This window comes from Fusarium coffeatum, assembly GCF_003316985.1.
Source record: "Fusarium coffeatum strain FIESC_28 chromosome Unknown BRIP53273_contig_94, whole genome shotgun sequence".
Classification (NCBI taxonomy): domain Eukaryota; kingdom Fungi; phylum Ascomycota; class Sordariomycetes; order Hypocreales; family Nectriaceae; genus Fusarium; species Fusarium coffeatum.
Genome location: NW_022157889.1, coordinates 21822 through 36213, shown reverse-complemented (window position 1 = coordinate 36213; position 14392 = coordinate 21822). Strand labels below are relative to the sequence as shown.

Genomic DNA, 14392 nt, shown 5'->3' with positions numbered 1-14392 from the left:
AAAGAACCTCGGTTCCACTCCCCACGTTGACGGAAAAGGCTTGTCGGCAACGCCACGAATTGAGGTCTCCAAGATGGAGGAAACGTGGCTGCAACGAGCCTCGGTGGATCACCAGCTTCAAGGCTCCGTCAGGACTCGGCAGCGCCTAGTGGAAATAACTAAGCAGGGGTCTAGCAGCGGAGCGCGCTGCGGCAGAGGCAAACCACTTTTGGCTGAATCGTCCACCGAGGAGATGGATAAAAACCTGCACAGGCCACTTTGGTGGAGCCTTCAGGTGGCGGGTGAAGGGATTCCCTTTCAAGTTCAGATAGTCTGAAAAGCTTCCAAGATTCGAGAAGACAGCGGCAATAGGCTAGCGGGACATGACGAAGCGCCGAGGTATCGTACCGCAACTCGTTACCTATTCCTTTCTATCAAACCCAGCGCTTCTGTAATTAGCCATGGTCACTGCTGGCGGTCCGATGAGAGTTTATCCAAAGCGAGTAAAGAGTGTCGACTCAACTAATTGAAGTAATGAGCGGTAAGAACATGACGTTCTTGATAGGCAGAACGCCATTCGATGTGCCGGTTGAAGTTGTCAGGCCTCAGGGTATCAGAAGAATTGGCCCCTGGAGGCATAAGAGACGAAATCATTTGGTCACCTTATGCTGCCTTAGACCAGCATTTAGGCTACTTTATTATTGTAGCCTATGCCTTAGAAGACAATTCTTCTGTCATCCACCTGTCGGGTTACCTGTAGTTCTGGACTTTGATCCCATCTCCTTGTTGAGTATGGATCTATTCAACGTAGGCCCGATGAGTTCCGAATTGGTTAGGTTACCTCCGAGAAAGCACAGTCTCCTCCGGCCGAGAAATTTGGAGCAGCACGGTCTTAGACTTCGCCCAGGGCAAAGTGAAACGTAAAAGGCCCCTGAACCCCGAGACCAGACAGGAAGGTCACGAGACCTTTAAACGGCGATGGACCATTTCAGAAGCTGAAGAGAGCCAAAGGAAGATCGAGGCAAGGGGTCCCAGTTGAACACGCAACAAACAAACCCGGGCCGATGGTGGACTCGGTGGGTAGCGATTTGAGCTTGTCTTTCAATATCCCATCCTGCCCACTTCCTGTCGGCCAGTTGCCTTGCACAAGTTGCACTTGTCTAATTGAAGCCCGTTGGCGATCCTCTAAAAACGCCGTCCAGGTGGAGCGGCGAGAATGCATCAGAGTGGAGTCCGTGAGGGCCTACCAAGAACCGAGTAAACCAACCATATGTCATATCTCAATGATGGATGCGTAGGCGAACTAGTCATGGCTGGGACTAAGCTTGAATAGCAGAGGTAAAAAAGGTAGAGGGGGGGCGGGATGATGCTGTCGTGAAGTATTCCTTCGTAAATCATGGTGAAGTTGGTTAAGAGAGATGGCATTGCGATGCCGCTGTTGGCAGACGGGAAAGGGGTCGAACATCCGGAAGTCGATCTTTTGCATCATGGTGTTGCTGATGGAAGATCATGACGAAAGTGATGCTCTACGAAACAGAAGATGTGCCTTCAGAATTACCGTACATTAAGCCTTGGAATACGCCGATCGAGATGTCTGAAATCTTAAACCTGAAGCTGAAGCACAGCAAATGTTGCATGCGATCGGATCGGTAGATAGGCATGTCATGCCAGAAAGGAGATGGGAGGCATCGCTTTGTTCGCTGTGTCATGACATTAGTCAGTCATGGTCTCTCGGAACCTGCCAAATCAGAATGCAACGGTTGTTTGCTCAGCTACCTAGTCGTGCACTGCAGCGCCTGTAATACCGAGGGGTCGAGCACAGCGAGCACAGATCCCTGCGCGTACAGTTCGCACATAACGTGACGGTTACCGTACAGCAATAGCAATCAATGCATGATGATTTTGCTATGAAAAGCAACACACATATGTCAATCCATATTAAAGGCCGTGCGTGCGTGTCAAAGTGTGTGCGTTGTATTGCAGATTGTACTGAGAACCGGTGAAGAGGTAAACGATACAACATTGCAGTGACTTAACTTAGGTAGTGAATGGGACGCTGTTTCTGTTTTTGTCGAATTGCAACTGCTGTTGATATCCACCGTACCTACCTCAGTTGCGCCTCCACTCTTTCCCCAAATGCTCCATGGCAGCCGGGTCAGGTTGCTGTTTCCAATTCTAAGTAATCTAAGCTCATGGGCCCTAACTGATTTGTACGTAACAGTTGGTTCATTCACAAACTTGATCAAAACAACCTGCGATACGATATTTATCCTGTAGTTACAACTGTCAAGCCGGTCAACGAACAGAACAGACCACCACAGTAACGAACGGTCGGGCATGCCGTCTTGCCGTTTCCTCATTCTACTCCGTTCCAGGCCGGTTTCTAGGCGTCGCAGACTGCAGAGACTCCGCTGCCGGCCTAAGACATAACCAGCAGCCTAGAGCAAAGCAAAACAACCCAAAGGACAGATGCAGAGGAGCCAAAGCTCCCTGCTACCAAGACGGGAACCGCAGTTGCCCAATCACACAACATCCTTTGGGATAGGTCTCCTCGACCCTTGAACCTTGTCAAGCGCTTTCGCTATCTAGCGGGGACTTACCGGACTAAAAGACCGCGCTTGTCCAATTGCCGCCCTACGATAGTCAGCCCCGCGCACCGGAGGAGTTTGGCCACACCTTGTTGCGTTGCAGAGTTGCTGGCCTTGCAGCACTGTACTCGACGGATTCGACACGACTCTCGAAGTTGTTGGAAGCGTCAAAGTCAACACGATTCAAAACTCGGGAAGAAAGGTCGAGAATGCACTGGTGCAGGACACAAATATGTTGCCTGACTCGAACGACATGTTATGATCTAGCCGAGACTCTTGTCGAGGTCGTAACACATAGTACCGTACGTGTATCTACACAGTATCCGTTCGTACGTAAATCCGCAGCACATCACAATCTGGACATCATCATCTTCGGCATTCGTTGTTGTGCACTTCGCTGTTCGTTGCCCAACCCCTGGCATTCAATATTTATCACCAACAGACAACTTGCATCACAGCTGGACACGGACCAGCAGTGTAACTTCATACGTAGTAAACAGCCAGCTGCCAGGAGAGTAATTCCTCGAGTGACCGGGTCTATCCACTGGATTGGAGTTGGCCCCAGCGAGCTCCGACACTATCCAACCAAAATGTCCATATAGGAAATATTCCTTCCACAATTACGCACAGGTATTGAGCAACCGTTCCGTTTATCTCTCGAGACCTTTTACCGTATCCGGATACCTCGACCATCTGAATGAATCGCAAGAATCCTGAATTACATCACAGCCTAGCAATCGCGAGACAACATCTTTGCGTAGCGCTTTACGAGACAGATAAAACGATTTGAAGCTGAAGGATTTACATTGGCAAAGGGAGGCTTGAGAGACATTAATTACTAGCAGCCCCATTTCGGACTGCTACTGAGACATTAACGACCGCGAGCCGTTGAGACCCTCGACACCCGACGAGGACATACGGAGAGAGCAAAACGCGCAACAAGGGCAGACCCTTGTCGTTGCAGAAGGACGCTTTGCTCCAAAAGTCGAGCCAAGCAGCAAGCACAAGCCACGCCCACTCCATCATAAGCTCCACCGCCTCCATCTCCACCTGCAACTGCAAGAGAGGGCACATCCTGGTCTCACGCTAGACTAGAGAGTTAGGTTAGGATCCCCCAGTCAGTTCTACCAAGAACAGGTACGTACCCTCCATCCGCCCCCAGTCTCCTCCACGCGACGGCGTTGGCCGTGCTATGTTCCCAAGATCTACTCCCTCCTTGAGCCTGTTCGCTTTGGTTTAAACTCTGCCATGGCCCGCCCTTGACTCTCGCTCGTCTAACTTTCTGTTCAACTACATTTGTAGTATCTCAAACCCAATCGACAATCTTACGAATACCTATCCGCCACTTCTACCTTTATTTGTCCATTCAACCCCCGGACTTGACAACTTTGTCTCTTCCATCTCCAAATACTCATCTGCCGACATAACACGCTACGAGCCAAACCTGAATATACATACATCGAGCTGCCTTCCGAATCCAGCTCGACCAACATACAATATGGCTGCCGACCTCATCATGCCCACTTTTCCAGGGGACCAGCACTCGCGTCATTTCTTCCCTCAGCAGCAGCGCCCTACACATCAACGCAATCACTCATATCAGATCTCAGTTGGTCCTCAGATCTCTCCCATCAACACCCAGTCCAGCAGCCCCGATTCTGCCTCTTCAAATCCTACATCTCCCAGATCGCATCATGCACGACAGACTCGCCCTATGTACATGCCTGCGGCCCTGCGCCCCAACTTGTTCCCTTCCAAGACCAGCAAGATGCCTATCGATGACGGTGCATCTGCCTCCAGTACCGAGTCAGAGAACACCCTGCGACGCACCAACAGCAGCCTCATAAATATCCCCGGCATGTCTGTCTTTGGCAACAAGTTGGCGCGTGTTTCTACTGGTGACAGCGCCCAGAGCAGCATAGACGGCGACTTTGATCCCGAGCTGTTTCCCGAAGTCAAGTCTCAACCTACACGAAAGCACTGGAAGGTATGTAAAGCAAATAAGCGACCGTTACTAGACCTTCCCCGTACTACACCTCCATACGCCTCTGTTTCACGTGTATCCAACATTCCCGTTTTGTATAACCCAAACACTCGGAACAGTCTCACTCCAGTCACCAATGAATTGTTTCCGTCGCTTTCCTGCAGTTCACAGTTGCTAACATGAGTTCTCTGCAGCCCGACTCCGAATCTACTGTCTGCGACGACCCGACTTGCAAGCGAACTTTCAGCTACTTTACTCGCCGCCACCACTGCCGGAAGTGTGGCCACATCTTTTGTGACTCTCATTCGACCTTTGTCGCTCCTCTCGATCATGATGCCAAATTCAATCCCCGTGCACCTCTTTCCCGAACATGTCGCCATTGTTGCGAAGAGTTCAAGAGCTGGTACACTCGAAACAGCAGCCGTGCTTCGAGCACCGCATCTTCGGACGCTCCTTACCCCACGTCGACTCCCATAGCTGCTGGCTTTGGAGACGGATCTGACTTGCCCCGTGGCCCCGAACTTGCTGCCAGTGTGCCTAGAGACTGGAACTGGAGCACTTTCTAAGCGAACACGAGATTGTCAGCTGTCGCAACTTGTAGCTGAGGGCGAACAACAACAGTGTGCAGATTAGTCTCTCGACTTATCGAGATCGGGCGGCTTTCTCTGCATGAAGTTGATATCGTTCTTGTTGCATCAACGTACCACTATCCACCACGTTCGCTACTACCCCTGCCCCGTCGGCAGTATGAGATACCCGAAGCCGTCTGCTTCACGAAGCCATGACAGAACTATAATAGACCGATAGAAATCACCCGACAAGTTACTCGGTTCCTTGTCCAGCCCCACCAATTATCTCATCTTTCCAACCATCCCCTTTCTACCATTATCATCTCTGTCCTCATTGGCCAGTCGCCGACTGTCAGTTGGACCTTGCATTTTGCATTTGTTTTTCAATCGGTTGCTATCAATCAAAGCGAGGCGTTCTGGAAAGCAGGATCATTTTGACCTGCTATTATGCAACTATCGTTATGATAGCGTTTCGGCAACCAATATCTTGTTAGAGCCCATAGAGGATGCTCTACTGGTTGTGTCATTTAATGTTTTTGCTTTTTTTTATTGCTCGGAAGGCGCATCAAGAGCAATTATACATAGCTTGGGTCACTCATAGATGGTTTAAGGAACTTGCATTGCCATACGTGGCACGGAAAGAGAATTTACGATGTTATGAACTTAGGTAGTCTTCCGGCCAATTTGAACTGGTTTCGCTGTGTGCTGCCAGACTCTTTTGAACCGTTGCTGCTATATATTACATCCCACAATGTTTCCACCTTATATCAGACTTCTGTCTCGTGATGATAAGATGCCCAGTCTTCCAAGCTTCTGTTGCATTTGAAGGGATGCATATCAAAAGCCTGCCAGTATATTCAATAGCATGCTTATAAGTGATGTGAAGTAGCTGCTCCACCGGCAGGTTGTCAGACCACCAAAATAAAGTGGCATAAATGCTTGTCTAAATTGGCATGAGATGACTAAACTATTTCGTCTCTTATGCTTACGACGGCCAGTTCTTCCAACTCTTAGAGGACATCTCTTCTGTTACCCACCTAGACCACCGACCGACCGACCAAGAGGAACCCTCTATCTGGTCCTTGTTCATATAACTTTGTTAGACTTTGTCTCTAGATTGCAACCTTGCTAACCATTAGCAAACTGATTGTAATGAGTTGCACAGTGACATGAGACATGCAAGTGCATCAGAGAGCACGATAACCTCAAGCTCTGAGACCCGACCTGTGCATTCACCGTGTCTAAAAGCTTCAGTCCAGTCCCTTTGCTCCAAGCTCCTGACCATGGTGCTATGTGCTCATGAACAACTGTTGTGGGCAATTGTTAAATTAGCTTTCCAGAACGGCATCAATGTATGGAGTGTTAGTTCTTCTCGATTTATCTTGTGGTATTGCTATATTCTAAAGGAACAAGGTTAAGACACAGACAACCGGTTTTATAAAGGCTGCATCGATAAAGGTTGTTAAGAGATGGACCTTTAGATGCCAACCAGTCTTGCCACCATATGTTTAAAGGTGTTGAAAAGGAGAAACAAGGCTCTGTTTAGATTAGTCCCAACTATTTTATAGGCATTGGAGAATTTAATGTTATAGTGTTTTAAGTTTCAGTTTATTATTATAGAAAAAGCAGCATATACTGATATAAAGTGAAGCTCGTATCAGTGTTGACATTTGTTAACCTTGCAACCTGTATCTTCTTTAAGATCAGTTAAATGTTGATCTCGCTGCAAGCGTAATTACTTTTCCCGTCCTTCTATTTCTGGTATTTTCTCATTTTCTTTTCCGCCTCTTTTCTTAAGCCTTTCGTCGCGACTTGCCGTTGGCCTTCTTCGGTGTAGAAGCCCGCGAGGCCTCGTCGGCTGAAGAACCGTTGGCCGTGTTCGCACCATCGTAAATCTCCTTCTCGATACCCTTAGCAGCATCCCAACCAGCCTTCTCAGCGAGAGCGATGTTTGCGTTAACGTCATGGGACTTCTTGCTGGAGGCGTTGCTACGCTTGACGTAGCTAGCAATAAAGAAGCTGACGAACAAGTAAGTCAGAGGAGCAAGGTACAGCACGTTGAGCCAAATAGCAAAGGTTTCGCCAGTGGTCATGATGCAGGGTTGAGTAATGTATTGCGTTTCCGCAGTGAAAGCCTCAGAAGTGACAGCCTGGGAGGCAACGGGTGCAGCACCAGGAGCGGCGGCGCCCTCAGCAGCACCCCAGATGAACTTCTTGATCGACTCGACGGCACCATCAACAATAGTTTCTTGGCTTGCATCGGGGGCAGCTGTGGTGGCATGTACTGGAGCAGAGAGCTTCTGGATGACATTGACGGGAACCTTGTAAGAGATGAAAGAGTAGGCAATTGTGTTGCTTGCTCCAACGATGAACTGGGTAATTTGCATCGTGGTAAGGGATCGCTTGACAGGAGTAGGAACCCGAATGGAGAAAGCAGTGAGTGTATAGTAGAAGTACTAGGATCAAATTAGTCAGGTACCAGAAATGCTTTGGAAAAGTTGACTTACCATCAGGGAGTGAATGAACGAGTTAATAAGAACAAACTGCCAAATGGGAGCAGACATGTAACGCATGCCAGCCCACATGCAGAGCATGGCTCCAGCGTGGTGGTAGGTCTGAAGAGTAGAGCTGAGCTTGCCCTTGGCGAGGATGATGAAGGTGTCAAGAACCTCGTAGAACTTGCTGAGATAGAAGATCCAGCCATAGTAAGCCAATCCCTCGTTCCACATACGGCCACCAACAGTTCCACTGGGGAGACCGTTGACGACTGCCGCCTGCTCAGTTGAAGAAACGAACGAGCTTGAGGTCTCGTTGTAGTAGACTGAGTTGCCAAGGCCAGCAGCACCATGTAGACGGCAGAAGCTGTCAGCAGTACCAGCAAGACCCTGAGGACCGGTAGGATTTTGGATGCTCCTTCTCATGCCGCTAAGCATACCCCAGAAAGTCCAAGCAGAGTAAACGCAGAGGAAAATGTTGTGGAGAACCACAAAAGCAAAGAATGGCCGGGTCTTGCTGATAGCCCATGGCTTCTTGCCAGTAGACTTGTTGTAGATGTTGAGGCTCTTGACAGTGACGGCATAGAGGATAGCAATGGTCAGAGGAACCTTGGCGTCGAGAGCAGAAGTGAACCACTGCTCAGGAATGTTGAAGGGGCGCATAATCGAAGTTGGGACATCGACAGGCGCAATGGGAGAAGGCGCATTTGTGGGTGGGAAGCTGAAGAGGCTCGAATCGGGCAAGGAGCCCAGCAGTTTGAAGTGCTCGGCCATGATAACGGATTATCCAAGTTATCCCAAGTTGAGACGAGTATAGGCAGGAGGAGGAAGATGCAATTGATCGGTATAAATAACGATATCGGCGGAATATAAGTCGTCGGTAATGACAAAGGGTCGAGACGGAGTTGGGGTATAAGGTAAAGTAGTAGAAGAAGAACAAACAAAAAAGGGGAGGCAAGAGGTTCTGATTCACTTCTTAAAGATGCAGGAGAGGGAGGTTAGCTTTAACTTCGTTTTTTCTCGAAGTCCACCCCGGCTCAAACTTGACTTGTACAGTAAAGTTGGGCAAGTACCTAAGGAGATCAAAATGAGGGTCCTGCCTTCCTAGCCCGGCCGGGGATGGACCCATGGAGGAGACCCGTAGGTAGACCCGTCCCGAGCTTTTGTTCTAGAGGCAGGCAAGGCAGGTATCATCAATGCCCAGCTCCTGCTCCGGTTTGAGAAAACATTGGGAAACTGGCACCTGTTTGCCAAACGTGGTACCCGTTGCCGCGCTTGTACCGACCTATCATTTACATCTTTAACTTGGCTGTGGCCGGTGAGCCGGGGTAGTAAAATAAGGGTCTAAGAAAGGTCATAAACCTCCGTTGACTTTGAAGTTATGTTATCATGAGTACTATTTTACGGTGATTGTATTTACTGGTCTCTTTTTTCTTTGACTTGTACCATAGAATTGATGCTCGTAAAAATTCTCCACAGGTTGTACTCATCCATTCTTGGCATATTGACGGCAACAAGTGGCCATCATGATTGCGAGCCGTGCCTTTGACGTTGAAGCATTAAATGTGTGACACAAAAAAAGTCCTGGATCCTATCATGGATGTGGCAATGTGGGGCTGGGCCGAGGCAGGTAATCACTGTATTTGCACTCTGTACCCGTACCGTAATCCGTACGGATCAGGCATGGTAACTCATCATCTTCAGGTGGCAGAAGAGCCCCTTGAGAGCCATCTTGATTTATTATTGGTTTAATAACAGCTGGACAGTCTTTGTGATTGCAAAGTCCCGTTGGTTATTGTCCTTCCTTCCTGCCTATTTCTGATGCTCTGCAAGGGTTCTCGTGGATCTGTGGTCGACGTCGACACCAACTCCGGCCGATTGACTGGGGGGCGTTCTAGACTAAAGCTTTACTAAGTCAAACTGTCAGGGATTAGTGGGTGAAGAAATCTCTGGTCGGACATATCAACCAAATCAGTACATTGACATGTTAAACTGATTAACTGCTTTTGTATGTGATACACTATCTAATTCTTGGTACTTGACCACGCGGGGAACTGCTCCAAATCTCTGAACAGAGTGCGGCTGCTACTCTTTTTCGAAGCCGTATATTATTATTTTTTTTGTTGGGGATGCGCTAATGCAATGGCCATGTGGGCCCCGCGGTACAGTTTTCGATCTTTTCTCTCATGAGTGAAGCCGTGTAAGTCAGTCAGTCTTGTGTCATGCCGTGTAGTGTCGTGTGAGCAGAGACTAAACTGTTGATACAGAGACTTTTTACTCCGCTGAATAAGGATTGAGTTATACTGGATATTCTTCCAGTCAGTTGTTCCTAGATGCATGTAGAACTTAACTTTCCTCGTTATACTGGATCCTGTTGATGTCATGAGCTATCCATCCGTACCTCGCTTAACATCAACTCGCTTCAGATTTTATATACGACAAAGATATTTCTTACGCGAGTAACAGGCACGTAAATAAACCCGCAGGGGCTCAAAGATACAGTACAGTCAGTCAACTGGACAAGAAAGCTATGGATGTCCTTCTCTCCACTGCCATGCCGCGGTAGACCGAAGACCGAAGCCCAAAACCCCAGAATCCTCAACAAATCTACAACATCGCAACCAAGGCTTAAGCTCCTTGCCATCTCGCCTCTTGGCCCGCGCATCTTTACCCTCTTCCCGGCGCCTCCTCCGTTGTTCGACGTCTTCTCCAACATGTATCCGCCCCAGTTTGTGCTTGTACTTGCGCTTAATTTCTCACACTCTGCTCTCGTCTCTTTTGTACCCGGTGGAAACTTGACTTCATCCCGATGCCTGGCCTCCACTCGCTCGACATGGAGCAGACATCGCCAATAGGCCAACAACTGGCCGTTCAATCAAGACAATGAAAATTCAGTCATCGGTTCTACGTGTTCATGCATCGAGCCGTGTCAGCATTGTTGACTAGATCTTTGTCCCTTCTATGCCCATCGTCAAGCACCCATGCAACTACAGTATTTTATACCTGCAATGGCAGAAGCCGGATCATATCTCGGTCACTGTGGATCTCTCTTCCGTCACTCGGCCGGGTGTGGAGATCTCCGCCAACTCCGTCGGACTTGTCATGTCTCCTGATGTGACATAATACCAAGCACATCAATCAATCAGCTACTCACTTGCAGGTCTGCAGCTTACCTGGCACGACTTCATTATAGGGGTCAAACAAGCACATTGATTCGTGGTAAACGTGGTGAATTCGTATCTGATTGTAGCTAATAACCATCCTGATAATCATGCAATGCCATCCTCGCTCGTGTATTCCAAATCACAATCTTGATCATTTCCCATAGTGTACACCCACGCATCTTAGGTTACAAGGAGTGATCCAGTTTAGAACCACTCACCGCTGAGCCAGCGGTTGAAGAAGTCAGAAGAAGCCTCGGGCTGGTCCATGGGAACCATGTGACCAGCACCGTAGATCTGCATGAAGGTAAAGTTACCGCTGGACTTGACCTTACCGTACTCCTTGCCGGCGTGCTTGAGGGGCTTGAGGTCGGCATGGCTGAAGTCCTTCTGGCCAGACCACTGGAGCTTGTCGGTCCAAGCCTGGTTTCCGAGCCAGTTGCAGATGAAGTCAGCGTCACCGGCGTAGATGAGAACGGGAATCTTGTCCAAAACGTTGGGGACGAGCTGGTGGTAGGGCTGCATCCAGTCACCGTTGAAAAGGAAGTTACGGTTGATGTCCATGTTGCAGCTGTCGTAGCTGCTGACCTCGGCACCGAGAGCCTCCTTGACCTCCTCGCGGTTCAGGTAGTCGGCAATGTAGCCGAGACCAGAGTAGCAGAGGTTGGAGCTATCCTCACACTTGCCTCGGATGTCGTAAACATTCTGGCCGGTGCGCTGGTAAGGACCCATCATGGCGTTGTTGCAGTAGATGCTGGCGGGAACACAAGACCAGGCACTTCCAGACTCGTAGCAGCCCTTGATCAGAGACTGGCAGCGAGGAAGAGCGTTGTCCATGGACTGGCACTCGCTGTCGCTCAGCACAGAGGGGTAGCCACCCTCGCCACAGGCCATGGGGCGGTAGTAGGCGTACTGGGTGTAGCCATCGGTAAGACCGTTACCAATGAGGACACTCTTGAGGTTGATGTTGCGGTCATCGTGGGAGAGGATCTCGTTTGCAAAGACGGGGATGTAGTGACCGGCGTAAGACTCGCCAGCAATGTGGAAGTCCTGCTTGGCGTACTCAGGGAACTGGTGGAAGAAGAGGGTGAGAAGGGCGTAGATGTCCTTGCCAGCAGCAACGGTGTTGCTAACGGAACCGCCGCTGTAGGAGTAGCCGACGTTGACGGGCTGGTCGAGGAAGATAACTGAAGCGTTGTTGTTCCACGACTCAGGGTTGTTGACAAGCTCAATCTTCTTGTTGATGGAAGCAGGTCCAAGCTCAAGGAAGAGACCGGTCAGGGAAGAGCAGCCGGGGCCACCGTTGAGCCAGAGGACGACGGGGTCGTTCTTAGGGTCGTTGCGGGACTCGAAGAACCCTTTCGTTTATTAGCTTAGTTGCAATTTGAGTTTATAACGGTTTGGACTTACAGTAAAAGAGATGCTTGTCCTCCTCCTCATCGTCAAGGTAACCACTGTACTGCTTGACCTTGTCAACACCGAGCTTGGAAGGGTCGACCTTCTTGGCGCGGAGGTTGTAGTTCTCGAGCTTGCCGCCAACCTCGCGGCGCTTCTCGCCGTCCTTCTCGGCCCAGAGGGACTGAACATCAGCGCCCTTGACGACATGGTCCCAGTGGGTGTCGGGTCGACGGTTGACCTTCTTGGGGGGAGTAAGAACCTGCTTCTTGAAAGCCTCAACAGCATCAGGAGCAAGAAGCGTGACTTCGTCCCAGACAGCCTTGGCCTCTGACGAGATCTCGCCGAAGAACTTCTCAAGGGGCTTAGTCCAGGCGTTCACGTCGATGTCGACAAGAGGCTTGGAGTCGCCGCCTAGGACCTGCTGCTCTTGCAGGCCCATGGCCGAAGAGGCAGCGCCCAGGATGAGGGCAGAGGTTGACAAACGCATTGTATGCTGTTTGTGCCGGCTTCAGTGATGCTAGTACTGAAGATGCTGATAACAAGCTGAAGATTATTGAGATGTTATCAACAAGAAGGATGGTTGATGTTGATGGAAGAGAGAGAAAGTAAACGCGCAAGCCAGGTGAGCGACGTAATTATGGCTGGGAAGCTTCCCCCAGTCTCCAGTTTGTCTGAGACTTGGACCTAGCAACCTGCAGCTGACCACACCCCGCGTAGCGGCTATGCTTCCTGCTTCCCTAGCGGCAGGGGCGATTCAGGCAGTTGCCAGGGAGCTACACTATCAAACGTCCATAGAGTTTATGCCAGTATCTGTTAGTGCGGTGTTGCGTGTCACCCCATGCCAGGTACAGGTCCAGAGCCAAGCTAAGCTAGGAAGGCGGCGAGCCGACAACTCAAATATCCACTTGCAACAACGTGACTCGTCGATGCTATCTCACCTTGATGAGTCGTTGATAAGAGGCGTTCACGGCTTGTTGTTGTCCGCGATTTTGAGGCTGGCAGGCTGCCTCGTGATAATGCCTGTGCTTCATTGATTCAGGAGAACGGTTTCCGCTCTCAGTCGGTTCTCCTTTGGCCATGCATTCGTCTTCAAAAGTGCTATTATCATGCCTGAAAGTAGCAGCCGGGATATCAATCCGGTAACCGTCCACAGAGTAGTGACGTAGATGATACAGGGTCTTTTGTTACTGTACGCGTCTGATAATGCACGCACTAAAACACAGTCAGAAACCAATTGCTGTACCATTTCCCGCCGTTTGCAATTGCTTTCTTGGTCTGGGCTCAGGCTTGTCTTTGGCAAACTTACTACTTCTACTGTAACAGTTCAATTTAATATGTACAGTGCATCTGCCCAAATGATGGTTTTGGAATGTTGGCTGGACTGGCCGGTTTCAGCAATGGACTGTCAGCAGCTGATCCCATGGCCTTGTTCCTGACCAAACAAACACAAACACGGACGATCAGACAATAACAGCCCTGGCATAAGAAACGGTGAAACACAAGTGAGGCGGTAAGACTCAGCGGTTATCATATTGCACCAGGGATTCGTTGCACGGTTGAGTAAGTTACCGATGCCCGGAATTGATGGAACCTTAAAGCACTGTGCTGTCCCTGTGGCATCTATCTACCTTACCCTGAGGCAGCATGATTTTCAGGCACTATCTTGATGTTTGGTTCCTGTCCTCTTAACTCCGAGCTTCTATTGATCTCATACCTTGGCATATAGTTTCTTTTTGTGTTATAAAGACAACGCTCCCTTTGTTTCTAATATATTACCTGTTAGTAGACTCCTCGGGCTACCTTCCTAGTCTTTTAGTACTATCATAGACGCTCGGTTACCCATGGTCAATCCCTGGGCGAATCAGGGGATTTCCTATAACATGTCCAAAACAGTTCAAAGACTGCCCCATATGCGGGTGTACGTTACTGTACTGTTAGCAAACACTTGTCTCTGAGTGAACGACTGTGCAGAAATTGGTGTTGTTTATAAGTATATTGTCAATGAACAAGACCTTCTGTTACGTATTGCCAGACAAATCCAGGCAAGAGACCCAGTGAGAGATTCGGAGGACCATGGAATAACTGAGACGCTCAACTCCTTAGTCATATAGAGGCTCACAGGAGACCTCGTTGCCAATACATGAATGGCTTAAATGTATCGAATCACAAGACAAAGAGACTCTCCTAAACCATGAGGTAAATGCCAAGATCCATACCT

General features: G+C 49.3%; 3 protein-coding genes across 3 annotated transcripts; 1 reads left to right on the top strand and 2 right to left on the bottom strand.

The window, feature by feature from the left end:
• Positions 1–4065: 4065 nt before the first annotated feature.
• FIESC28_04489 (uncharacterized protein) lies at positions 4066–5117 on the top strand (the record flags this gene model as incomplete). The annotated part of the gene is made up of 2 exons (XM_031158636.1): positions 4066–4554; positions 4746–5117. The coding sequence occupies 2 exons, from the start codon at positions 4066–4068 to the stop codon at positions 5115–5117; spliced, it is 861 nt and encodes a 286-aa protein (XP_031017298.1).
• Positions 5118–6913: 1796 nt separating this feature from the next.
• Positions 6914–8389, bottom strand: FIESC28_04488 (uncharacterized protein; the record flags this gene model as incomplete). The annotated part of the gene is made up of 2 exons (XM_031158635.1): positions 6914–7576; positions 7628–8389. 2 exons carry the CDS (start codon positions 8387–8389, stop codon positions 6914–6916), a joined length of 1425 nt encoding a protein of 474 aa, XP_031017297.1.
• Positions 8390–10983: 2594 nt separating this feature from the next.
• On the bottom strand, positions 10984–12661 carry FIESC28_04487 (uncharacterized protein; the record flags this gene model as incomplete). Its single annotated transcript, XM_031158634.1, has 2 exons — positions 10984–12134; positions 12187–12661. The coding sequence occupies 2 exons, from the start codon at positions 12659–12661 to the stop codon at positions 10984–10986; spliced, it is 1626 nt and encodes a 541-aa protein (XP_031017296.1).
• Positions 12662–14392: the final 1731 nt, after the last annotated feature.